This window comes from Myotis myotis, unplaced genomic scaffold (genome assembly GCF_014108235.1).
Source record: "Myotis myotis isolate mMyoMyo1 unplaced genomic scaffold, mMyoMyo1.p scaffold_m19_p_2, whole genome shotgun sequence".
In the NCBI taxonomy this organism is placed as follows: Eukaryota; Metazoa; Chordata; class Mammalia; order Chiroptera; family Vespertilionidae; genus Myotis; species Myotis myotis.
Window position 1 is genome coordinate 195,604,588 of NW_023416324.1, and position 25,793 is coordinate 195,630,380.

Sequence of the window (25,793 nt, forward strand, 5' to 3'; positions counted from 1 at the left end):
GAATGGAAATATCCTGTTCAAAAGAACTGGTTAAATTTGCCTTTGCATCTGTTATGGCTTTTAGGAAAACATGTCTTTTTGGAGTAGTGTGTTGACTTTTGCTGCCAAATAGCTAAATATATGTGTTTTGTGATTATTTATGAAGTTATATTTCTCAGCGGTTCATGTGAACAGAATATCATGAAACGAAGCACAGAAAGCTGGCTATCTGGATCAACCTTAGAAACTGCTAACCAGATGCTCTTTTTGTGAACCATATTTCTTTTGAAAATCTCCATGAGGTCTTTCAACACTTTCCCATCATCTAAACTGTGCATCCTCTCAGGGACAAAGGGAGAAAGGTTAACCAAATTCATAATTTATCAGCCCACTTTCCAAATATGCTTTACTGGGTTCTGATTCCCTGGACAATTCTGACTTTTGATCATTTGCCAAATAACTAATGGAAAATAAATGGCTTGATCAGTCTGTTACCTTCAACAGTTGTAAATCAAGACGGCCAGCCTCTCATAGAAGGGAAACTTAAAGAGAAGCAAGTCAGATGGAAGTTCATCAAAAGGTGGAAAACCCGTTACTTCACACTGGCTGGAAACCAACTTCTGTTTCAAAAAGGAAAGTCTGTAAGTTCCTCTGCTGTTTATTCCACCTGCATTTTTAAAGTCTTGATTTCCACCAAACAGCTAGGTAGGCATTTTGTCTTGGGTTAAATATCAGTATTTTTTTTTCCTTCTCTGTTTTACAATTTTACAGTATTATTTTATTACCGTGTTCCTTTCACTGCCCATTCTGTTCATTTCTATGTTAGTTGGTTCACTGTCCCTCTTCATTTTATTATGGGAGCTGTTTGTTTGTTTTTTAAAATATATTTTATTGATTTTTTACAGAGAGGAAGGGAGAGAGATAGAGAGTTAAAAACATCGATGAAAGAGAAACATTGATCAGCTGCCTCCTGCACATCTCCTACTGGGGATGTGCCCGCAACCCAGGTACATGCCCTTGACCGGAATCGAACCTGGGAACTTTCAGTCCGCAGGCCGACACTCTATCCACTGAGCCAAACCAGTTTCGGTGGGGAGCTGTTTTTTGTTGACTTAAGTTTTTAGAAGATAAACTGCTCTTGACTGGAACACCATGCCTTTTGTTTCCCTGCAGATCACCTACGTACATTTATGGCTCATCATATTGACTGATTTCTTTTATAGTTACAGGTTTTATTTAGAGGTGGGGACTGAAGGAAGGGGAACCATAGACAGGGAGGAAGAAAAAAAGGCTGGTCTATTTTAAATTACTTTTGAAATCACCAAAGTTTAATTTGATTAGAAAAAAAAATGCTATCTTTCATTCAGTGAATGAATAAAATGGGATTCTAAGAGAATTAATAAATATTCATTTAATAGAATTTTCCATCTGAACAAGGATGCTGAGTAAATACCTGTATTCTGAATTTTCAGGGGGAAACCTATTAACAATGTAAAGTTTTCCCCTTCTTTTCAAATCAGATTTATTACCCTTCAGCTCTACTCAACCAGGATCAGGGAAGTAAAATCGTGGCCTACTTCTTGGCTACACTGAAAAATAATAATAATAATAATAATAATAATAATAATATAATAAATAATAGCAGCTCATCAGAGCTCATATGCAACACTAGATTGCCTCAAACAATCCTTTGAGGTCAGCACTCTTATTATTGCCATTTTACAGAAGGGGAAACAAGGCTCAAAGAGATGGTTGGCTTGACCAAAGACAGAGCCAGTAAGGTAAAGAGGGTGAAACTGGAGTCAGGCTTGGGCAGCATGACACCAAACATGTTCTTAAGTGAGTACTTAGTCCTGCTTCCCTGTACACTTAAACAGAGATCCAGTGGCAAAGCAAACTGCACCTGAATTAATTAATAAAAGGTCTTAAATTACTTAAAAATACAATGCACTGAGTACATATGCACTATATTTTTTAGAGTGCTCATTATAAAATTTATTTATTACCCAAGAGAATCAAATATGGTGTATCTGAATTTCACAGATTCTGGCCAGTGCTTTTTCAATCTATAAAACCTCATGTTAACTTTTTGAGTAAAAAAAAAAAAGACTTTGATGACACCTATTCTGAACTCATGTTACTTTCTTCATTTGTATGTATTACGAAATATACAGATGGATTTTCTTGTGGCTGAAGATCTTTTTAAAAGGGAAGTATAGTGTGTGCTCAATCCAGTGGTTCTCAACCTTCCTAATGCCGTAACCCTTTAATACAGTTCCTCATGTTGTGGTGACCCCCAATTTCATTGTTACAAATTGAACATAATTAAAGCGTAGAGATTAATCACAAAAACAATATGTAATTACATATGTGTTTTCCGATGGTCTTAGGCAACCCCTGTGAAAGGGTCGTTCGACCCTCAAAGGGCTCGCGACCCACAGGTTGAGAATCGCTGATTTAGACAGTTATTGGAGGTTTAAAGAAACATTATATTTTTTTTAGTACAGGTTCACATTTAAAGTGTTAAAAATGGCCATCTGAATTTCCTGTTTTCATATAAAAAGGCAGGAATAGAAGTTAAAAAAAATGTAGTGATTTATCAGATCCCTTGAGTCAAAGCAGAGTCAGTGCATAAGAGTGTTTTTCCTGAACTCAAATAATGACCTTTATCCTTCTTGATTCAGAGCTTTTTAATAAAGTTTAGAGAAAGAGCTATTTTATAGTTGGCTAACTTGTTTGACATCTTTATCGGAAAATAATGGTTTAACATTCCAGAAACCTGACAAAACATATGGCTCAAATATTGGGAAATAGTATAAGGACCACAGCAAAATCTCCTTCATCCCCAGGGACACAGTAACCTAGCAGTGGTCAGCAGTCTAGCTACATCGTAAAAGCCCTTTCTTGTAAATGAGAAAAAATGTGCATTTTAAACTAAAAGATTATAGTGTTACTCTCTATTGTTAAGATCTCTGCCAACCAGCTAGGCAATGGTGTCCTTTAACTTCCTGGCCATTTCTGTCTTGGTTAATTCACTGTCCTTCTTGAAATAACTATGATAACATCTTTTTTTATCAGTTCTTTCATTTATCAGTCTCTGTACTGTAGGCTAACCCAAAGAAATACAATTTTATTATGCTCAGATACTGTAAACCACAGTAAGCTGACAAATATTGTCTAGTGCAGTTATTTTCCAAGTTTATCCTATATAGCCCCTAAAAGAATTTGGAAAGATCTATATTACCTATAGTATTTTAAGGTGCATCAACACTTTAATCATAAGTTTAAGCAGTTGCACAAACTGTAATTTCTGTTGAATTATAAGCATTTTCATTTTAAAATAAAAATATCACATATTTTCTTTAAATGTAACCACTGAAATAAAATACCATAGCAATTTGACACCTAACACTATCCATTTAAAAATTACATAAATTAGTTCTTCTTTAATAAAAATGTTTACATTGTGTCACTTTTCCTTGAAATCATATTTTTGTTCTACCTCTCCCAAGGCATTTCACTGTAATGACCCTATCATTTTTCATTGCAATAAAACTATGTATATAAATTGAAATTTAATTTTAATTTCTTGTGACCATCAGTCTCTAAATACTAAGGTTTTATATTTTTCTCTTTTAAAAAATTATATCATTTTTGAAAAGCCGTAAGTATAATACCAAATGTATTATTATATTACTAGTTATTAAACATAAAAAAGTGAAATGCTATTGGAAATACATCACTTAATCAACAATGGGGATTATTGTTGATTTGTTTGAAGGATGCTTCCCTGACATTAATATTCTGTATTGCTTTTTAAAATTTGTTTGATGCTCTTGAGATTTTTCCAAGTTGCATAATACACCATGGAAAGTTTAGGATGAGTGAGAAGGGTATCTTTTCATTGCAAAGTGGAAGAAGGGTGACTGTACAGGAGAGGTGGGAAAGGGGAATTGACAAGATCCTCAACCACAGGTACATTCTCCAGGAGACAAAATGGAGTTAAAGACCTGAAATTGCTTTAAACAAGTATCTGACCCCTTAAAACTATTCATGCTAGCAGACAAATGACGCTTCCAACGTTCCACAGAGTTCAAAAACAGTTTGATCTACTTAAACACTGAAACCCTTTTTATTCTATGAATACCTCTTCCTCAGATATAGCACAAAGTAAAATTAAATTCCATGCTTCCCAAATTATCTTAAATTCTGAGTTAATGGTACTCCAAATTGTACTGTTATGTTTTGCTCTATTAATGAAGTTTTAATATTAATAGAAAATGACATAAAATCAAAGAAATATGAATTAAGCATTTTCCCCAATCCCAAGGTAGAATTTCTAGAAATTAGCTATCTTGTGCCAATTTATGATATGATAACGACGGGCCAATTGTTCACTCCTTCCTTGTTCTAATGACCCTTTGAGGCAGGGGTCCTCAAACTTTTTAAACAGGGGGCCAGTTCACTGTACCTCAGACCGTTGGAGGGCCAGACTATAGTTTTAAAAAAAAACTATGAACAAATTCCTCTGCACACTGCACATATCTTATTTTGAAGTAAAAAAACACAACGGGAACAAATACAATGTTTGTATTTGCATGTGGCCCACGGGCCGTAGTTTGAGGACCCCTGCTTTGAGGCAATGGTGCCCCAAATAACAAAGGCCTTGAGCCATAGGAAGTGAAAGGATTCTGATCCTCTTGGAAAATCCTCCAGTAGCCAGAGATCTTTCCATGTTCTGGGAGCCAGCTCATGTGTTTTACTTCCCATGTGCATTTCAGAAAGACGATCCTGATGACTCACCAATAGAACTCAGCAAAGTACAGAGCGTGAAGGTTGTGGCCAGAAAACGCAGGGACCGCTCTCTCCCTCGGGCTTTTGAAATCTTCACAGACAATAAAACCTATGTTTTCAAGGCCAAGGATGAGAAGAACGCAGAAGAGTGGCTCCAGTGCATCAATGTGGCAGTTGCCCAAGCAAAAGAGAGAGAGAGTCGAGAGGTGACCACATATCTGTAGGGACTCGCAAGCCGACCTCACACTGACTGTGTACAATGGCATTGCATTATCACTGCCAATGTCAAGAAAAAAAGATAAATTCGCCGAGTCATGTGTTTTTTACTAAATACCAGTGGAACAGTTTTTCCTCTGAAGCAGTACCCAAAAGCGGCAGGATTCCTAGCACATCTTACATCCTAATGGCATTTGCATTAACTTCAGGACATTGGTGTAAGCTAGGATAAGCCTAGGAAACCATTTTCTCCAGCCCCAAATTCTGTGCCACTCCCATTTACACTTGAGATTTTGGGTTTTGCCATTAGCCATATGCTTTTTTTAAAGAATTAAGCTGTAGGAAGCAGAATTCTGGGATAACTCCCGAAGGCCCACACCCAGTATAACCTTCTCCCCTTGAGTGTGGTAGAACCTGCAACTTGCTTCTAACTAACGGAATATGGCAGAAGAGATAGACTGGTCTCTCTCCTGATTATGTGAGATTCTATGGCAAGGGTAAAGAGATTTTGCAGATATGATGAAGGTCCTTAATCAGCTGACCTTGAGGTCATCCAAAGGATATGATCCTGGGTGAGCCTGACCTAATCAGATGAGCCCTTTAAAAGCAAGTCAGAGACTCTCTCTCACTGGCCTGGAATAAGCGAGCTGCTATGAGTCCTGCAGCTTCAAGGAAATGAACTTTGCCAGCAACCAGTGAGCCTGGAAGAGGATCCCCAGCCTCGTGTAAGAGCCCAGCCACCTTGACTGCACCTTGACCGCAGCTTTGCAAACCCTGAGCAGAGGGCCCAGCTGAGCCATGCTTGGACTCCTGACCCACGGAAACTTCGAGATAATAAATATGTGCTTTTTTAAGTTGCCAAGTGTGTGCTGATTTGTTATGTAGCAGTAGATCACTAATACAAAAGCAAACTTGGACTATACATAAAGGATCAATTTTTCCTAGAAATTTACTAACCGTGTGATTTAGCATAGAAACCCAGAGAAAAATTACAAGTAGTCGATACCCTTAATTCATCCTTGACCACTGCTAACTCACTAGGACGGGAAGTAGAAAAGAGGCCAATTGAGGAAGGAAACGATTCACTTTTAACATATAAACTTTGAGGTATTGTGAGACACAGAAGTTATTACAAGTGGGACATGGAGTTCTGGAGGTCAAAAGTTGGCCTTGATGGATATATGGATGGTCACTGAACATGTGGAATTAGATGAAAGTACTCAGGGTGAGCAAGACAAAAGACCTTCTAAGGCAGTGGTTCTCAACCTTCTGGCCCTTTAAATACAGTTCCTCATGTTGTGACCCAACCATAAAATTATTTTCGTTGCTACTTCATAACTGTAATGTTGCTACTGTTATGAATCGTAATGTAAATATCTGATATGCAGGATGGTCTTAGGCAACCCCTGTGAAAGGGTCCTTCGATCGCCAAAGGGGTCGCGACCCACAGGTTGAGAACCGCTGTTTTAAGGGCTACCTGAAAGTTTTCAGAAGCAATGAAAAAAGATTAAACTCCTTTATGCCGTAGCAATTTATGGAGCAGCTACCAAGCAACAGGTACCATGCTTGGCCTGGAAAGACAAAAATAAAGACTCAACTCCTCCACTCAAGGAACGTACAGTGTAGTGGAAGAGACAGATGTTTACAACAAACACTGAAATGCTCTATGGCAAGTACCTTGACGGAGGTTTGGGAGAACGCAGGAGAAGGCGCCACAGCAATTGACTTTGAACTCAGCGTGGGCTCCCTCCCTGTTTCCCAGAGTTGTCAAATAATGAGCTTGCCTTAAGGAACTATTCAGAGTGTTGCTGGCAGACACAGAGCAAATGGTCAGTAGAGGGAACCACCTTGCAAAGGCAAAGGAGAGAGAGGGAACATGGTCCATTTTCAAAACAGCAACTCCTTACCTCGGATTGGAACATATGGGGCCTTCTGGGGAATGGTGCAGGATGATGCTGGCTTCCCTGCAGGCCCATGGCATAAAGGGCTTCTTGGTTCCATGCTAAGGATCTGGAACTTTGTCCTTAAGATAGTGAAGCACCATTAAAAGGTTTTAAGAAGAGAGAAATCATTTTGATAGTGGTATAGAGAACGGGATATTGGATATTATAGCAGGGAGATGATCTGGGAGGTTCTTAAAAGGTGTTTAGGACCTACACCAATGTAGTAGCTGAGAGACAGAGGGAAATGAAAGTGCAGGAAAAATACTGAATCAGGGAAATGGACAGGACACTGATGGATTGGATAGAGCTGGGATGTCAGAATGTGGAGGAGTCTCTGATGGCCCCTAATGCTTTCTTCGGAAACCTAATGAAGATGGCAGTGTTCACTGAGAGAAAAAATTTCCAATCAACAGCTTGATAGGTGGGCCCATGGCAAATTAAATTTTAATGTGTACATTCAGAGTATAGACAAGTGATTTACCTTGGACTAGAGCAGTGATGGCGAACCTATGACATGCGTGTCAAAGGTGACACGCGAACTCATTTTTTTGGTTGATTTTTCTTTGTTAAATGGCATTTAAATATATAAAATAAATATCAAAATTATAAGTCTTTGTTTTACTATGGTTGCAAATATCAAAAAATTTCTATATGTGACATGGCACCAGAGTTAAGTTAGGGTTTTTCAAAATGCTGACACACCGAGCTCAAAAGGTTCGCCATCACTGGTCTAGAGGGACACCCCCTTTCTATGGAGCTGGGCAAGAAAAGGTATGAGAGCAGGTATAGCTGTAAATGATTCTCTAAATATTATTTTAAACTCTATCAGCTTGTGCAGGAGGCAACCAACACATCGATTGGTTGTCTCCTGCACGGGCCCTGGGCCTGGTGCAAGGAGGAGCCTGCAACCAAGGTACGTGCCCTTGACCGGAATCAAACCCAGGACCCTTCGGTCCACAGGCCAATGCTCTATCCACTGTGCAAAACCGGCTAGGGTTACCAGCTCTTTCTTAAGAGTCAGTGAGTAACTCTAGCTAGTTTGATTAAGAAACACTGGTAACTGATGAACGGAAATAAAATATTAAGTGACACTGCATTACTTATTAATAATTTAAATGCCAATCATGTGCTCGAATCTTTCATAGCCAAGATTACAGTAAAACGCTGGTTCCATGCTGATTCTGTTTTCACTAAATGCTTGTCCTCAGAAAGACGAGAATGGCCCTACCAGCTCAATTTGGAGGAAAATAATTATCTTTGCTGCTTGTTACAACGTCCTTGTTACTTAATTAATGAAAAGCCTCTAGTTTATAACACAATTCTCAAAGCCTTGGAACCAGATCTAAAGAGAAGTAAATGTATGAGGAGTAAATAATCTTCTTTCTGGTTTCATTCCATGATGCAGTGATTCCAAATGCAGTCAAATTCTCCTGGGTTCCAAATCACATGAGGAATTTCAGAATCCTCAGCTTCCCACTGATATTTCTGGCACTTCCACCCTTGCTGCCGGCTAGCTCACCACAGGCTGGCCTTTCCCAAGAGGGCAGCCATTCCTGCTCCTGATCTAAGAAGAAACCACATTTCTAAACATGTCTAAACCTTTAAAACTGTTGGTATGAATACAATTATAAGCAAGGACAGAAATTCAAGTGGTTTTCATTTTTTACTTCATTTTGACTTTTTCCCACCCAAATAGCCATGGAAAATAGTAAATGTTTATGTGTGAGAATCTCATCTGATTATTTCTTGAGAACCTGCAGTTGGTAAAAAGAAATGCTCAATGCTTTTTTTAATACTAGGTTTTCTAGAAAATCCTTAGCTGGAGATGTTGAGGGACATTTATTGGATCATCTTCAATTTACTGCCTTTGAATTGAAGATGGGCCCATTGAGTATGGCTTATTCTCAGGCACAAGTAAAGATTATCTGGTTGAAAAGCATTTTCTATTTTAGGAAACAATTGTGAGGTGACGTGAGAGACTATGTGAGCCGAATTCAAGGTGCACTGATGAGAAGTAAACACCAACAATGCCCTCATCAGGATTGCCAGTCCCCAAAATCTAACTCAGTTTTCAGATGAAAAACAAAGAAAAACCCAAGATGTCATCCTGAGTATAGACATCTTGGTGCCATTCCTCCCCACAGATTCTTCTGAAAGATAGAGGGGTTGGATCCAGACCATCCCACCATCGCATCACTTCCTGCCAGGCTTGTGTGGATCAGAAATTCCCAGAAGCAGGGGCTGCAGGGAGAGGTCCTCCCACCTCTGATGTGCAGTTTGTTCGATGGGTAGGCACAGGGCTGGGCCCAGGTGGCTCTGCCCTTGGTCCTTGGTGGGTGTAGGTGCAAATGCATGCTCTTGCTCAGACAGGGCAGGGCTGTGTAAACAGCTCAGCTCCCTCTGGAAACAGCCTCAGGACGGTGTTTTCAGAATATGTTATCAGATATAAACTTAAAACAACTAAAATAATAAAAAGGAAAAAAAAACACCTATAAAAGAAAAGGGGTAGAGGGGTTGGCAAATCAGGGAGATTTCTACCAGGACAGTGGAGTCTAGAGGAAGAAGTACAGGCTCTGGGCATGAATACATGAGAATTCAAGTCCTAACTCTACCAAAACCAAAGTACCAATCTGAGCAAAATGCTCAGCTCTCACCTCCAGGTTGGGATGAGATGGAACAGAATTGGTGTGAGGCTTAAATGTCATGTGAAAGCACCTGCAGAGAACCTTTAACTGAATAGGTGCTTGATAATGACACTCCACTAAGGAAAGGGAAAATCCTGCCAATGAAATTACGATGTGATGCCTTAATAATGTCCAATGAGTAGTGCTTTACTTCAAAATGTCTTTTATCTGTTATCTGAGGGACCTGGCAGTTGCTTCTGACTTTAGGTACTCTGTGTGGTGTGTGATAGGTAATTCTTTTGTATCCATTTCAGCAACAAAATGAAGCATGGATTTATCCACAGGGTGATGTATTTCTTTCTTAGGTAAAGCACTTAATGGTTGCTTTGCATCACCGCATGGAACTGTAGACATTCCTCTAATAACAGCTCTTGGACTCTAAGTCCCATTTCATCCCCAACCTCTGTTTCTGTACTTTTCTGTGTACATGATAACTTTATTTTTTTCAAAGGCAGATGATATAATTTTTTAAGACCTACTAAACCTCAATTAGCACATGTAGTGTCAACCATGCACATGACTCAATTGAAGTCACAACACAAAGCGCTAGCACCAAGCTTGAGTGACAGCTAGTCACAGTCATTCCTGGTGGGTGACCATCGTAAGACTCATCCCGAATTCAGAACTGTTAAAATATGGGAGGAGAAATGTAAATAAATGAGCAGAAGTATTAATTTAAGAGTTCCACAGGAGTTTGTTTCACAGTAATCAAAACTGTAATGTAAAAGTTTTTATGCACATTAAAGCATATGGGCATATGGCAAATGTGAGAAATTTTTTAATCTATTAAAATGGTTACAATGCTCCTAATGCACCCATTCTTAAAAGTATGAGATTGGCCAAAAAAAATCAGTGGTATGAATTAATCCAAGTCAAAGGCCTGAGAACCAGCTGTAAGTCCTGGAGTTCAAAAACCGAGAACTGGGAGTTCTAGTGTTCCAGGGCAGAAGAAGATGGACATCCCAACTCAAAAAGAAAGGAAGAATTCACTTCCTTCACCTTTGTGTTCCATTCTGCCCCCAGTGGATTGGATACTGTCCACCCACCACTGGTGACAGTAGATGTCTTTACTCAGTCTACTGTATCAAATGCCAACCTCTTCCAGATTCACCCTCATGGACACACCAAGAAATAATGTTTTACCAGCTCTCTAGGCATCCCTTAGGTCAGTCAAATTGACACATAAAATTAACCATCACACCCTCTATTTTGATGGAAATAATATGACTAATTCCCACATATAAGCCATGTTTCTGATGCCTCTGCACCCCCTTGCTGTGCTCCCCTTTACCCAAGTCCCCTTCCCTGGCAGGGAAGTTAGATAGGGAATGGGCCAAGATGGCAGGGGTGAGGGTAGAGGGCATGTGGTGTATCTTTCACCCACTGTCACAGACTGGGGAGCCTGGAGGTGAAGTTGGGATGGTGTCTGAGGAGGAATTCCATACCAAGAAGGAGCAGCATTTCCATAAGAGGCCCTCAAGGTCAACCTACCAGAGACAACAGCAGGGAAGCAAGAACTGGAGCCACGTTGGAAGCTGGGGGACCAGGAAAGAGAGAGGAGTAGAGCCAAGTAGGTGGAACAGGTAGTGGGATGAATAAAATTTATAGGAGCAGGACAATTCCCAAGGTTATGTTTTCTCAGATACCTGCCTAGGTGAGAAGGGTGCTGATGAAACAGGTTCCCACCTCCTGTGTGTGTGCTTCTGTTACCAGGTTGCACAAGGCCCTCATCATGTACGAGGCAGAATAGGCAAGCAGCCTTGGCCGAGGCCTTGGCTCCTGGGTCCTGTCATGAGGACCCCAGCCTTGCAGAGCACCTTTGATACTGACATTCTTTTCATTCCACACCCCCCATCCAGAACATATTGAATGTGTTTTCTTCAAAGAAAATCTATCTGGGGTTAAGGGAAGGGGAGATAGATATCCTGGAACTTTCTTGTGAATTTTTTTGTAGCATGATAATCAGACACATTGTGTTTACATAGTTCCTTACGCTTTGGTGGACGAACTTTTTCAAAATTTGCATTGAATAGAAAGAAAATATGTTTCATCTGTTTTTCAACCAATGAACTGATTAGAATTCACTTCATACTTAGAACCTAGAAAAGTAATAAAGTACTCAAATAATGTGAAAATGAAAGTATTCAAACAGATGACAGACTCATTTCTTCATAGGAATCACCGTGTTCCATGAGACCTCATAGGAAGTGGGGGAGTGGGGGCTTAATAGTAAATTCCAATTTTTCCTTTTTGAATTCTTTTACAATTCTCTTTGACTTTATTTTATTTTTTAACTACCAGTCACCTTATATCAGGATAATACACGCATGTCAGTATAGTACACATTTATAGACATATACATACACCTATTTTTACACAGGTGCTATGACAACAAAACAATTGTTTTCACATGTACTTTATAGAAATCAATCTTATTATTTCATTATTTCATGTTAGATTCCCCCCTCCTCTGTCTATCTAGGCTGGGATTGTGTGTAATCAGTAAGAACTCTATGTGTGTCGCACTGTTCTTAGCAGAGATTCACTTCTACACATCAGATTTGCCCGGGGAGTATTGTGTTCCCTCTTAATTCAGAGCTATTATGATTTGGAGGAAATGTTCTAAATGCCTTTTCTCTTGAGAGTGAAAAACAATGATCCTGTTTGCCAAACTAGCTCATAAACACAAAAATCAGAATAGGGCCCATCTTTTTCATTTAACTAAAACCACAGTTGGGAAATGTCTATCTAGAAAAATTAACCATGAAATATAATATTTGGGGTATGTGTGTTGTAAGTACTGATTTGAGAGCATTTTAATCAGGACTCACTAGAACATTTCACAGAGGGTTATCTTATGCTTTTCCACACAAACACCCCTCCCCTACATATTCATGTTCTTGGCATCACTGTAATATTGTTGTCTCCCGAAATCCTACTGTTATATCAGCTTCAAATGCATGCAAATGGATATCCACTGCAGCCAACACTGTCACAGTGAGCTTCCAGTATAAAGAGGCCACTAACAGAATGCAAGGCAGCCAAGGAAACTAGCCCAATTCTTCCAATGAAGGGGACTCCGCATTTATCATTCATGTGACAGTATCACGGATGTTGGAGTGCAAAGACCTTAGAGCATGTAGGGTCCAACTCCCCTCACCCCATGGAGAAGCCTCTTCCTTGTCATCACTGGGAGCTGTCATTTCAGCTGCTAATATTTATGGGTACAGAGAACCCATTGCTTTATCACCAGTTCACATTTTTAAAATAATTTTTTTCTGATTATGAAAACAAATCAAATTTCAGAAAACACAGACTATTAAAACATAATAAAAACTCTCGAGGCTTCCTAAAAACATAAGTGGCATAATAATCCCCTCTGTCCCAAGACTCACAAATGTAAATAAGATGCAATTTCCCTACACCATTTGGTAAGTCAAGGGTAATGGAATTCACAGTTCTTCAGGTCTTAGTCCAAGGGCCCAACAGCCAAAGCCTTCCAAGCAAATAAATAAACAAAAGCAACAAAATAAACCAGTGTTGACAAAAAGTCATGCAAATTAAATTAAAATTCCTTTTTATGAGGAAACTTGCTTCAGACAAATATATTGAGTTCTTTTCCTTTTTTATGCATGTTCCTGGTCCTTTTTAAATCTTGTAAGAATTTCCTAATAATCTTCATGTTTCTTAAATCCTTCCAAGGCCAAGGACAGTCCTCAAGTCTGGCTTCAGTTAGCAAACAGAGGGGACGATTTCTGGACATTTTATTTCACTGATTTTTCTGGGGAGTTACTACATGTTTAAGTATGTAATTCATCCTAAAGCCCTTCTGATTGTTTGCTCAGAAAATAGTTGATTCGAGTTGCAATGACAGACCCTTAGAAGTGGCTTGGAATTTATATAAGAAACCAATAAGTTATTACAAAGATAATTGAGATCTGTATATCATGACTTAAAGCTGCCAACACAAACTTAAGATGCAAAGATGTTCTTAATAATGTTTTTTAAAAGAGCTGCATAAGATGTATTCAAAAGAAGAGTATTTTATTAAATAGAATTTTTATTTTAGAGTCCAAAATACAGACCAGGCACTGGAAGTGAGCTCAGCAGGTGTAGAAATAGGTGTTTCCTAAAATATACTACTAAGGACTCTGGAGCATAACTTGGAGGAATTATTATAATTTTTTTTAAAAAAATAAAATTTTTACTTATAAGCTTAAAAATCTGTCCTCACATTTTCACAAACTCTCAGATACTTTAATAATTGGAAAATTTAATTTTGACTTAATCTAAATTAAAATTGGCTTTATTTGGTGTCAGTGCAGTAAAAGAAACTTCAGTTAATTAAAATAAATTGGATAAATACCTCCACTCAGCTGGCCCTTCCCTCTAGTCTGGAAATAAGCAGGTGCCCTTCTCCGCCCCACAGTTGGTCCTATGGATCCCAGACTTTAGATCCCAGTCTTTCTATTCTCCTCCATAATTTACCAACCCCATTTGCACCCTCTTTGTGGAGCCTTCATTTTCAGGCTCTACTATATCCTTTTGTGTGGTCTATAAGCAGCCTCTTTGTCTTGGAAATAATTACATAAAGATTAATAAGTTAATTTACATTAACTTAGCCCCAACATCCCTCTAGGATCTAATCCTTGCTCTTGTTCTTTCACCAAATGTTTCTTGATTGGTTGTCTCTACCAATTCCTTCCATGTGTCGCCACCCACCCACACTTTTGCCCTGTAGTGAAGCTCCTGCTCCATCATTCTGCTCACAACAATCACTTCCTGTTCATCAAATAAATGGACTTTTCTCAATTAGTATTCCTCCTGAACTCTACAGCATGTGGCCTGCTGGTCAACCCCTCCTCAATAGCCATTTCCCATGCATTGGTTTGTGTAAAACAGATTATTTGAGTTTTTGCAATGATTAAGAACATAGATTTTGTTGTCAAGTAGACCTGGCATCACTATTTAGTAGCTATCTGACCTTAGGGAAAAACACTTAACAGCTCTCAGTCTCATTTTGCTCAACTGTAATATTGATAACTCTTCTCCCTGGAGAGGCTGTGAGGATTAGATGACGGATACATATAAAATTCTCAGGGCATGGTAAGTGCTCAATAAAAATTACCTGTACCGCTCCCACCTTTCTGATTTCTCCCCAGTCTTCTTTTCTGACTCTTCCTCGTTCTCCTGTACCCAAATGTGCATTTTTCCCAAAGCCCTGTGCTGTCCTCTCTCTGCAAGCACTCCCTTAAATACCTTATGTGCTCATTGTTTCCAGTGTGACCACACACTACAACCTTCTAGTTCTGGCATGGCTTCTCTGCCAAGCCCCATCTAATCCCACTTCAAAAATTGCCCTTAAGGACATTTTTCCATGAATGAGCTGTCATCCCTGAAATTCAACACATAAAAGGATCTTATCGTCTACCTCCTCCAACCTCCCCCAATGGCATCACAGACATGGGATCTCAGAGTCGTTCTTAAATTATTATTATGATTCACCTCCTTGTCCCTCACATATCTAATACCTTGTTTTTATTTTCTAATATTTCTCCTTTCTGATTATGCCCTTTCATTCCATTCACCAGCACTCTATCTAGCCCAGGCCCTCATCTACTCACACCTACATTATTAAAATAGCCCTTCCAATCAAAACCTTGAGGTTAGAAATTGTGTTTCATTCGCCTTTGTATCCCCAATGTACATCACACATTAACCTGACTCATCAGGGACACCCAGAGCCCCTTCGGCTGTTCACGGCTCATGATCCATCTGTGGACTTTCTGAACAGTCAGCAATTCCAGGTTGAGGAAGTTTATAAATTTTTGGTTTCTACATTACCAAAATGAAAGCAAGCCTGTGAAGTAGTCTATTAGTCAGTGATGTACAGACACATCCTCACATATCCCTAATGAGTCTGCAGGTTGGCTGGGCTCAGGGGGGGCCAGGCTGAACTTAGGGCTTCCAGTTGGGTTCAGGTCTGCTCCTCTGGGCTTTCTAAGGCCCACACAGAAGGGGCCACAGCTACCCCATCAGTCCTTTTCCTTATCTCCTAAACTGGTTTTGCATTGTTGTGTAATGGCCCCCCATGTTTTTGTATTTATAAATTGAACACAAACTAGTCCTCAGAAAGACAGCCCTTCCTTCCCTCTTAACCTGGTTTTGTGCTTGGAAAAAGTCCCTTTTTAAGACTTTTAAGCTCTATACATTTAAGAGAACTCCGTTTTCTCAGGCAAACTTTTTAAAACTCAGATACGGTTTCAGAATGGACTCTGTCTGGAAATAGTCCAGGGTTTGGGGAGGTGGGCAGGGACTTATAAGATATGTTGCAGATGACTGATTTAACAGACCAGGCATGAGGCAGTGGTTCCCAAAATCCACTATGCTATTATCAGGCACAGTTCTATGACTAGGTTCTTAAATATTTAAACAACAACAAAAAAAAATGAAAATGAAAGATAGACCCAAAAAAAGAAAGGTTTTCTTTGAAGTTTCAGAGTTGTTTGCTTCTAAAGGCAAAGGTATTATTCTTGCCTCTTAGCAAAGTACTTTTCCTATTGATTCATCACTTCATTGCTTTTCTATTGTCTCAGAACTTAAATGGGGGTCTCATTCAGTGACCAGGAATCTTTTTTCTTTTTTCACTATTTCCAGAGACCTTGATCATATCATCCATGTTCACAGTTTCTTTCCATTTGTTTCTATTGATTCTATTATTCAATGCTCTTCAAAGATTGTTGAATCCTTGACACTGAATTCAGACTCTGTTTAATGTATTTAAACACACATTCATTTAAGAAAAGTGAAATGTATTCTGAAGGTCATGATGAAACACTGAGCATATTGTTGGGTTTTTGGTCATCTTTCCTTTTCAGTGAGTAATTTTAGCTTCCTGGACTCTGTGTTCTCTAGAGGCACTTAACCTACTTGCCAAACCGCTTCAAACCCTCTCATTGCATTTCCAAGTGCAAAACATCTCACTTCTTTTTTAATCTGTGGATTTATGAGACAATCATTCCAGAGTCATGGCTTGCATTAAGGCCCTGCAATTCTTCCACGTTTATGGTTAACAAGAATCCTGAGCCAGAATCATGGAACAATGCAAGGCTAAGCCAGAGACAGAAAACCTGTACTTTCTGCTCTGTTATTATTTAAGAAAATTGCTTGGCTTCTTGAATTTTAAAAGAAAAATAAAGGAATGGGCTTGTAGCCATTTTTAAGCCCTTTGACTTTAGGGTATTTACCTTAATTTAATCTGACCATTACTAGCTTTTACATACAAAAGTTAATAAATGAATAAATAAATAAATAAATAAATATGACTATATAAACACATGTATTGGCTAGATATTAAAATTCTCAGAGAAGACACTGTATTTTACAACTTTGCTAATTAATTTGAGATGTTTGCCATAGTAAAAATTGGCACGACTGAAAATTATTATTTATCTCCCCCAAGCCATCCCAGCTCTCAAATATTAAGAAAATATTTATTTTAATGAGCATTATCTTTTTATCTAAGTGAAAAGTATTATTCCTCCTCTGTTATGTCCCTCAGAATATAATTTCTTGAAGGTAGATAGATATATTATAATTAATTAATTTCCAGTCTAATATCCTGGAACAATTTAATTAACTCAGTGGTTATTCAATTAATAATAATTAAATGCATTTTTCAGATTCAATCACTGATCACTTGGTAGTAATTACCTTAATAGAACAGCAAAATGGAATAAAAAATTACTGTTTGACTTCATCTGGATTAAATTAATAAGGTTTACAATGTATTTTAACAGATAAAGACAAGAATAAATGCCTTTGGGGTGAAATTGCATGAAGTGATTAAAGGAAGCAATGCTGACCTTTATTTTAAATTATAATAGCTTTACAATCTAGTCTCTTCACCAATAATTGTTAATTCCCAATATTTTCCAGTCCTTATGGGCATATTTAAAAAGGGAAGGTTATATATTAAAAGAGGCTTTTCTTCTTGCCCCAAATAATAATATAAATAAGAAACCTGAGTCTAATTATCCAGCATTACATTAGTCCCCAGAAGAAAATAAGTGTAAAACTTAAAAACATATTTAATCATTTAGTCTTTTTAAAAAAATCTTTTAATCTTTAAAAGACCCATAGAAAGCCTCACTTCTTGTTGGTGTATAAAACAAATAGACTGTGTACATTGTTTCATTTCCTTCAAACTTAAAGTAGACCTTACTCTTCTTTTTTATCCCTCCTTTTTTTACTCTCTTTTCCCTCCCAATAGCACAGTCCTGAAGCCAGGGAGTGGGACACAGTACTAGGTGTACCAGTTAATAATGCGGATTTTTTTCAACAGATGGAGTTACACATATGTTGATATATATGCGATTTGATATGCATGCTGTTTTGTTGTATTGACAACAAGCTTCAAAACTTCATATGTCAAATTTGCTGAAGGTGTTAACATCATAGATATTTTTACGCTTAAAAGTGTCAGAGGGAGAAACTAAGATGGCAGCATAGGTAAACACCGGAGATTGCTGCCTCGCACAACCACTTCAAAAATACAACTAAAGGACGGAATGGACATCATCCAGAACCACAGGAAGGCTGGCTGAGTGGAAATTCTACAACTAGAAGGAAAGAGAAAAGCATACCGAGACTCAGAGGAGGTGCGGTACGGAAGTAAAATACAAAAGTGCAGAGGTGCATGCAGAGAGGGCTGGCGGCTGAGGTCACAATTATCTTTTTCAATCGGGAGGGTGTCTCAGGCTCTGAGCTCCAGTTCCAGGTGAGTCTCTGGGGACCCAGACTCATACGGGAGAAGCGGGACTGTCTGGCATCGGTCGGAACTCGAGGGCAGCTTTCTCTCGGAGGCTCACACAGAGATTGCCGGGGCCTCTGAGGACAGGACTGAGAGCAGCCATACTGCTCACTCTGCCCGCCCAGTTGATCCCCTGGGGCTCAGCCCCGCCCAAGCCATGCACAGAGGCTTTTGCATATGAAAGGCCCAGCCCTTTATAATCTGAAAATTACTTAACAAACTGCAGCTGCCCAAGGCCCCAGGGCAACTTGCATTGCTTTACAGCTGGCTTCTGCAGGGTAGCCTCAGGCAGAGGCTAGATTAGCACCTCCTTAGATCCAAGAGACAGTGTACCCAGTGGTCAGAGTGGAACCATCCAATTATAACTCCACAAATCCATAAGGAACACACTCAGGGGGCAGACTCAGTGAGCACCAAAGCCCTACTGAAGCAAGTCTTGCCCAGAAGGGTGTCTCCAGCACAGAAGTTCTCCCACTGCAGACATAGCTGATTCTCACAGCCAATTGGCCTGAGGTCAAATCCTCCCAGTGTTACCTACAACAATCAAGGCTTAACTACAACAAGACTGCACAAAGGCCACAAGGGGGTGCAGCAAGAGTGTCTACCTCAGGTAACTGGGGAGGCTGAGCCACCAGGCCCTATAGGACACTTAGCACAGAAAGCCACTCTATCGACACAGTGAAGCATAAAAAATGCCGAGACAAAGAAACAGGACACAAATGACAGAAATAGAGGAAAGCAAACTATTGGATATAGAGTTCAAAACCACACTTTTAAGGTTTTTCAAGAACTTTCTAGAAACTGCCGATAAATGTAGTGAGATCCTCAAGAAATCTAGTGAGACCCTCGATGTTGTGATAAAGGACCAACTAGAAATTAAGCATACACTGACTGAAATAAAGAATATTATACAGACTCCCAACAGCAGACCAGAGGATCGCAAGAATCAAGTCAAAGATTTGAAATATGAAGAAACAAAAAACACCCAACTGGAAAAGCAAAATGAAAAAAGAATCCAAAAATATGAAGATAGTGTAAGGATCCTCTGGGACAGCTTCAAGCGTATCAACATCCGAATTATGGGGGTACCAGAAGAAGAGAGAGAGAAAGATATTGAAAACCTATTTGAAGAAATAATGACAGAAAACTTCCCCCACCTGGTGAAAGAAATAGACTTACAAGTCCAGGAAGCGCAGAGAACCCCAAACAAAAGGAATCCAAAGAGGACCACACCAAGACACATCATAATTAAAATGCCAAGTGCACATAAGCATAACCAATGGACATAAGACACTGGGGGGTAGGGGTGACCAGGGGATTGTCAAGGCTGGGGGGAAAAAAGGACACATATGTAATACCTTTTGTAATACTTTAAGCAATTAAATAAATAAATAAATAAATAAATAAATAAATAAAGTCAAGAGCAAAAGACAAAGAGAGAATCTTAAAAGCAGCAAGAGAAAGAAACTCAGTTACCTACAAGGGAATACCCATACGACTGTCAGCTGATTTCTCAACAGAAACTTTGCAAGCCAGAAGGGAGTGGCAAGAAATATTCAAAGTGATGAATACCAAGAACCTACAACCAAGATTACTTTATCCAGCAAAGCTATCATTCAGAATTGAAGGTCAGATAAAGAGCTTCACAGATAAGAAAAAGCTAAAGGAGTTCATCACCACCAAACCAGGATTATATGAAATGCTGAAAGGTATCCTTTAAGAAGAGGAAGAAGAAGAAAAAGGTAAAGATACAAATTATGAACAACAAATACGCATCTATCAACAAGTGAATCTAAAATCAAGTGAATAAGAGACAGAACCTAGGCACAGAACCTACACAGAAAGTTCTCTAGAGACAGAAGAACTTCGCTGGAGAGAACATGGCAAAAGATCCTGGACAGAAACTGGCCTCAGAACCTAGAGACAGAACCTAGCGAGAGAACATGGCAAAAGATCCTGCACTGAACCTGACTACAGAAATTGGCAAGAGAACCTGACTAGAACCTGGTGACAGAACCTTGCTGGAGAACCTGGACAGAACCTGGCTGGAGAACCGAACCTACACAGAAAGTTCTCTAGAGACAGAAGAACTTCACTGGAGAGAACATGGCAAAAGATCCTGGACAGAAACTGGCCTCAGAACCTAGAGACAGAACCTAGCGAGAGAACATGGCAAAAGATCCTGGACTGAACCTGACTACAGAAATTGGCAAGAGAACCTGACTAGAACCTGGTAACTAAACCTGGCTGGAGAACCTGGACAGAACCTGGCTGGAGAACCTAGCGAGGGAACTTGGCTACAGAACCTGGCTGGAGAACCTAGCAAGACAACATGGACACAGAACCTGGCTGGAGATACTAAGCAGAACTTCGCTGGAGATCCAGACCAGAACTTGGCTGGAGATCCTGGATAGAGATCCTGGCTAGGCTGCTGATCAACTGAACGCTGTCTCTGTGTCATTCCTTCTTCGCCGACTCCATCCACACCTTTGGGGACCCCTGGACCTGCTGGGGTTGGACCCCGGCAGGAAGCATTTATCAGTCTGTTGATCCTTAGAGGGAAGATAGGGGAAGGTGGTGGTGAGGAGGAGAGATCAACCTAAGGACTTGTGTGCATGCATATAAGCCTAACCATTGGACTCAGACACGGGGGGTGAGGGCATGAGTTGGGGATGTGGGGGGCAATGGGGAGATAAGGACACATATGTAATGCCTCAATTATTAAAGAAAAAAAGATTCAAACAATAAAATCAAGTGAATAAATAATCTGATGAACAGAATGAACTGGTGATTATAATAGAATCAGGGACATAGAAAGGGAATGGACTGACTATTCTTGGGGGAAAAGGGGTGTGGGGGATGTGGGAAGAGACTGGAGAAAAATCGTGCACCTATGGATGAGGACAGTGGGTGGGGAGTGAGGGCGGAGGGTGGGGCGGGAACTGGGAGGAGAGGAGTTATGGGGGGGGGGGGAGGGAGGAACAAATGTAATAATCTGAACAATAATGATTTAATTAAAAAAAATAAAAATAAAAGTGTCAGAATTTCGTGACCAAAAAAATGAGCATTTGCAGGAAGTTTTAATTCATTACTTTATTTTGAAGAAAAAGTTATCGTATACTTTGGGAAGCTTATGGTGAACATGCTCCATCTCAAGATACTTGTGAACGCTGGTTTAAACCCTTTAAAAGTGATAATTTCAATGTGAAAGACAAAGAATGTCCAGGTCAACCGAAAAAGTTTGAAGATCAACAATTACAAGCATTATTGGATGAAGATGAGGGTCAAACTCAAAAACAACTTGCAGAATGATTAAACGTTGCTCAGCAAACAATTTTCGATCATTTACAAGCAATGGAAAAGATTTTTTTTTTTTTTTTTTTTTTTTGGCGTGGTGTAGCTCTATATTGTTCAAATGGCTTGCAGCACTTAGTATTTTATTTTATTTATTTTTTTAATTAAATCTTTATTGTTCAGATTATTACATTTGTTCCTCTTTTTCCCCCCATAACTCCCCTCCTCCCAGTTCCCGCCCCACCCTCCGCCCTCACTCCCCACCCACTGTCCTCATCCATAGGTGCATGATTTTTGTCCAGTCTCTTCCCGCATCTCTCACACCCCTTTCCCCCCTAAGAATAGTCAGTCCATTCCCTTTCTATGTCCCTGATTCAATTATAATCACCAGTTCATTCTGTTCACCAGATTATTTATTCACTTGATTCTTAGATTCACTTGTTGATAGATGCGTATTTGTTGTTCATAATTTGTATCTTTACCTTTTTCTTCTTCTTCCTCTTCTTAAAGGATACCTTTCAGCATTTCATATAATCCTGGTTTGGTGGTGATGAACTCCTTTAGCTTTTTCTTATCTGTGAAGCTCTTTATCTGACCTTCAGTTCTGAATGATAGCTTTGCTGGATAAAGTAATCTTGGTTGTAGGTTCTTGGTATTCATCACTTTGAATATTTCTTGCCATTCCCTTCTGGCCTGCAAAGTTTCTGTTGAGAAATCAGCTGACAGTCGTATGGGTACTCCCTTGTAGGTAACTGAGTTTCTTTCTCTTGCTGCTTTTAAGATTCTCTCTTTGTCTTTTGCTCTTGGCATTTTAATTATGATGTGTCTTGGTGTGGTCCTCTTTGGATTCCTTTTGTTTGGGGTTCTCTGCGCTTCCTGGACTTGTAAATTTATTTCTTTCACCAGGTGGGGGAAGTTTTCTGTCATTATTTCTTCAAATAGGTTTTCAATATCTTTCTCTCTCTCATCTTCTGGCACCCCTATAATTCTGATGTTGGTACGCTTGAAGCTGTCCCAGAGGCTCCTTACACTATCTTCATATTTTCGGATTCTTTTTTCATTTTGCTTTTCTGGTTGGGTGTTTTTTGCTTCCTCGCATTTCAAATCTTTGCCTTGATCCTTGCGCTCCTCTGGTCTGCTGTTGGGAGTCTGTATAGTATTCGTTATTTCAGTCCGTGTATGCTTAATTTCTAGTTGGTTCTTTATCATAACATCGAGGGTCTCATTAGATTTCTTGAGGATCTCACTACATTTATCGGCGGCTTCTAGACAGTTCTTAAGAGACCTTAAAAGTGTGGTTCTGAACTCAATATCCTCCATTGACAGTTTTGTCCTGTTTCTTTGTCTCCGCATTTTTTATGCTTTCTTGGTGCACCCCCTAGTCGTCTTTGTGCGCAGTCTTGTTGTAGTTAAGCCTTGATTGTTGGCAATACCGGGGGTGATTTGACCTCCAGGCTAACTGGCTATGAGAGTCCGCTGTGTCTGCAGTGGGAGAGCTTCTGGGAAAAGATTTTAATGGAAGGAAAATGGGTGCCACATCAACTGAACGAAAGACAAATGGAAAACTGAAAAGTCATCAGTAAAATGTTGCTTCAACGGAATGAAAGAAAGTCTTTTTTGCATCGAATTGTGACTGACGATGAAAAGTGGATTTATTTTGAGAATCCCAAATGTACGAAATCATGGGTTGATCCAGGACAGCCATTAACATCGACTACAAGGCCAAATCGCTTCAGAAAGAAGACAATGCTCTGAGTTTGGTGGGATCAGGAAGATGTGGTGTATTATGAGCTTCTAAAACCAGGTGAAACTGTTAATACTGATTGCTACCGACAACAAATAATCAATTTGAACCACGCTTTGATCATAAAATGACCAGAATGGGCCAGAAGACACAGCAAGGTAATTTTGCTTCATGATGATGCATCATCACACACTTTAAAACCAGTTAAAGACACGTTAAAAGATCTTGCCTGGGAAGTATTAACCCACCTGCTGTATTCACCAGACCTTGCTCCTTCCGATTACTACTTGTTCTGATCGATGGCACGTTCTGAGCAGCACTTCAAAACGTACGAAGAAGTGGAAAATTGGGTCTCTGAAGGGTCTGCCTCAAAACGAGAAAAGTTCTATTGGGACAGTATCCACAAATTACCTGAAAGATGGGGGAAATGTGTAGCTAGCGATGGACATGACTTTTGATGTTTCTCTTGAAAGTATCGTGTTTTCTTTGATTACAAAATCTGCACTATTAACAGGTTAATATTTAATCTGCATTTTTAACCAGTTAACAGCCAATCCGCACTATCAACCAGAGATAGAGAGTCATTTGATGCAGCTAGAAAGTGTGGATAAAAAAAGGTGGGTGGGGGGCTCAGGGCAGCACATACTAAACCTGACAAGCTCAGGGGAGGCCTGCATGCTTACAAACTCAGAGACCGAAAGTAACCACATAGGATGGTCTAAAATTAAAACTTTCTAACTAAAAGCAAGTCATGGTGAATAGTCATGGTGTAGGTTAGTTATTTTCCCTGACAAAGGTCAATCTCTACCTCACTGAGCCTGTCTGTTGTCTTTTTGCATCTATGGTAACATACCCTTGGACTGTCAGAGTAACTCCCCTTTTTCCAGACACCTCAGGACACAATCACTGTGCCAGAGCTTGGGACCTCAGAAACCCTCATTGTTTTATTTTTAGCTCGTTAACTGTTAACTATCCTATGCCCACCCATGTAAAAGAAGTGTCTATTCATTTTACTTTTTATCCAGTCCCAGAGATTTTCCTGCTTTGCTCTCTCCCTCCTCCCTATCACCAGTGGATTTCATATAACCCCCCTTATGTGGTAAATCTGCCCTTTCCAGAGCATTTTCTCAATCCATTGAGATTTTGTTTCCTAGCAATTGTCATCAGTTTGGCTCAATTAAGCTCATAAAAATTCTCTACAGGTTTGGACATTTCTTACCTCCACGAAACAAGAGAGGGAGCGTTCAGGGAACTGAGAGGGAAGTCTGTGTTTCTTTAGTCACAGATGATGCTTTTTCCCATCAGACCCTGGGGGTCAGCCACTCGCAGCTACCTTGAGGGCATTCTTTCCTCCTGCAAAACATTCTGAGTGGCCCTGAAGCTATCTCCTCCTGCTGGATAAAGAGACCTCATATCAGCAACTTATGACTACATTAGTGAAAACAAAAGCAGTTGAGCAGGAAGAGCAGTTAACATCTGAACAGAGGCCTAATTAAGAAGTAAATTATTTAATTCTAGCTGCCCAAAGTACTAGGGGAATTATAATCATAGAGTTTCTCCGTACTCAAAGGCCACTGCTAGCTTCACCCGACTCTTTTCTACCCTCAGTTAGGGCCCAGTCCCCTCATCCCCTGGCTTTCTATTTATCTCTTTGTGTCAAGTATATTTTGATAAATAATCTTAAATCCTTTCTGGAATAAGAAAGGCAATAAATAAATAAATAAATGCATACATACATACATACATTCTCATTGTGAATATGTGAAGCACTGATCTTTGGCTGGGTTAGTTATGTTTTCACACCATGTCTATCTACCACAGGTAATACTCAACAAGTAATTCAAATATACTACCCTAAATTCTTGCTATTTGATAATCTTTGCAGTCTACAGTCCTTATTATATCATAAACAACTAGTGGTGAAGTCACTTATATCCAAATAACTGCTTCAGGGTCTGAATTCAGCCATATGATCCCTTTGGCCTTGCTGGACTGATTCACACCTCTTAGTGTGTTAGCAAAATTTACTAGACTGCCCTCAAGGTATTCTCTGACTATAAAAACATCAATAGTTTGTTTTCAACGTTGGAGGTAGGAGAAAAGAGGGGTCAAGGTAGGAGGGAAACAGGGGGAGAGAATAATTTTGACATGATTCTAACTATCTGATTATGGAAAGACATGTGCAACTATTTTTAGTTTTTGAAATGGAAAATCATATGCAAGTTAGGTTGTCACTGGAAGGGGAATGGGACTGAGATAGGTCTGACCTGGCACAATCTGCAATGTGTGGGTTCTTGACTTTGTGCAGGAAAGATTTCACAATACAA

The 25,793-nt window shown here is 39.5% G+C and overlaps 1 protein-coding gene across 6 annotated transcripts in view; it reads left to right on the plus strand.

Annotated features, from left to right (window-relative positions):
* Positions 1–5,843, plus strand: part of VEPH1 (ventricular zone expressed PH domain containing 1) — a 200,290-nt gene extending 194,447 nt beyond the window's left edge. For 4 of the 6 annotated variants that reach the window (XM_036350438.1, XM_036350435.1, XM_036350436.1 and 1 more), the window contains 2 exons: positions 484–620; positions 4,761–5,843. In XM_036350438.1, the coding sequence (XP_036206331.1) occupies positions 484–620; positions 4,761–4,997 (374 nt within the window). In that variant the 3' untranslated portion in view covers positions 4,998–5,843. Of the gene's footprint in view, positions 1–483; positions 621–4,760 lie in introns of those variants that run through there. The other 2 variants (XM_036350440.1, XM_036350439.1) reach the window with 2 other exon arrangements.
* Positions 5,844–25,793: the final 19,950 nt, after the last annotated feature.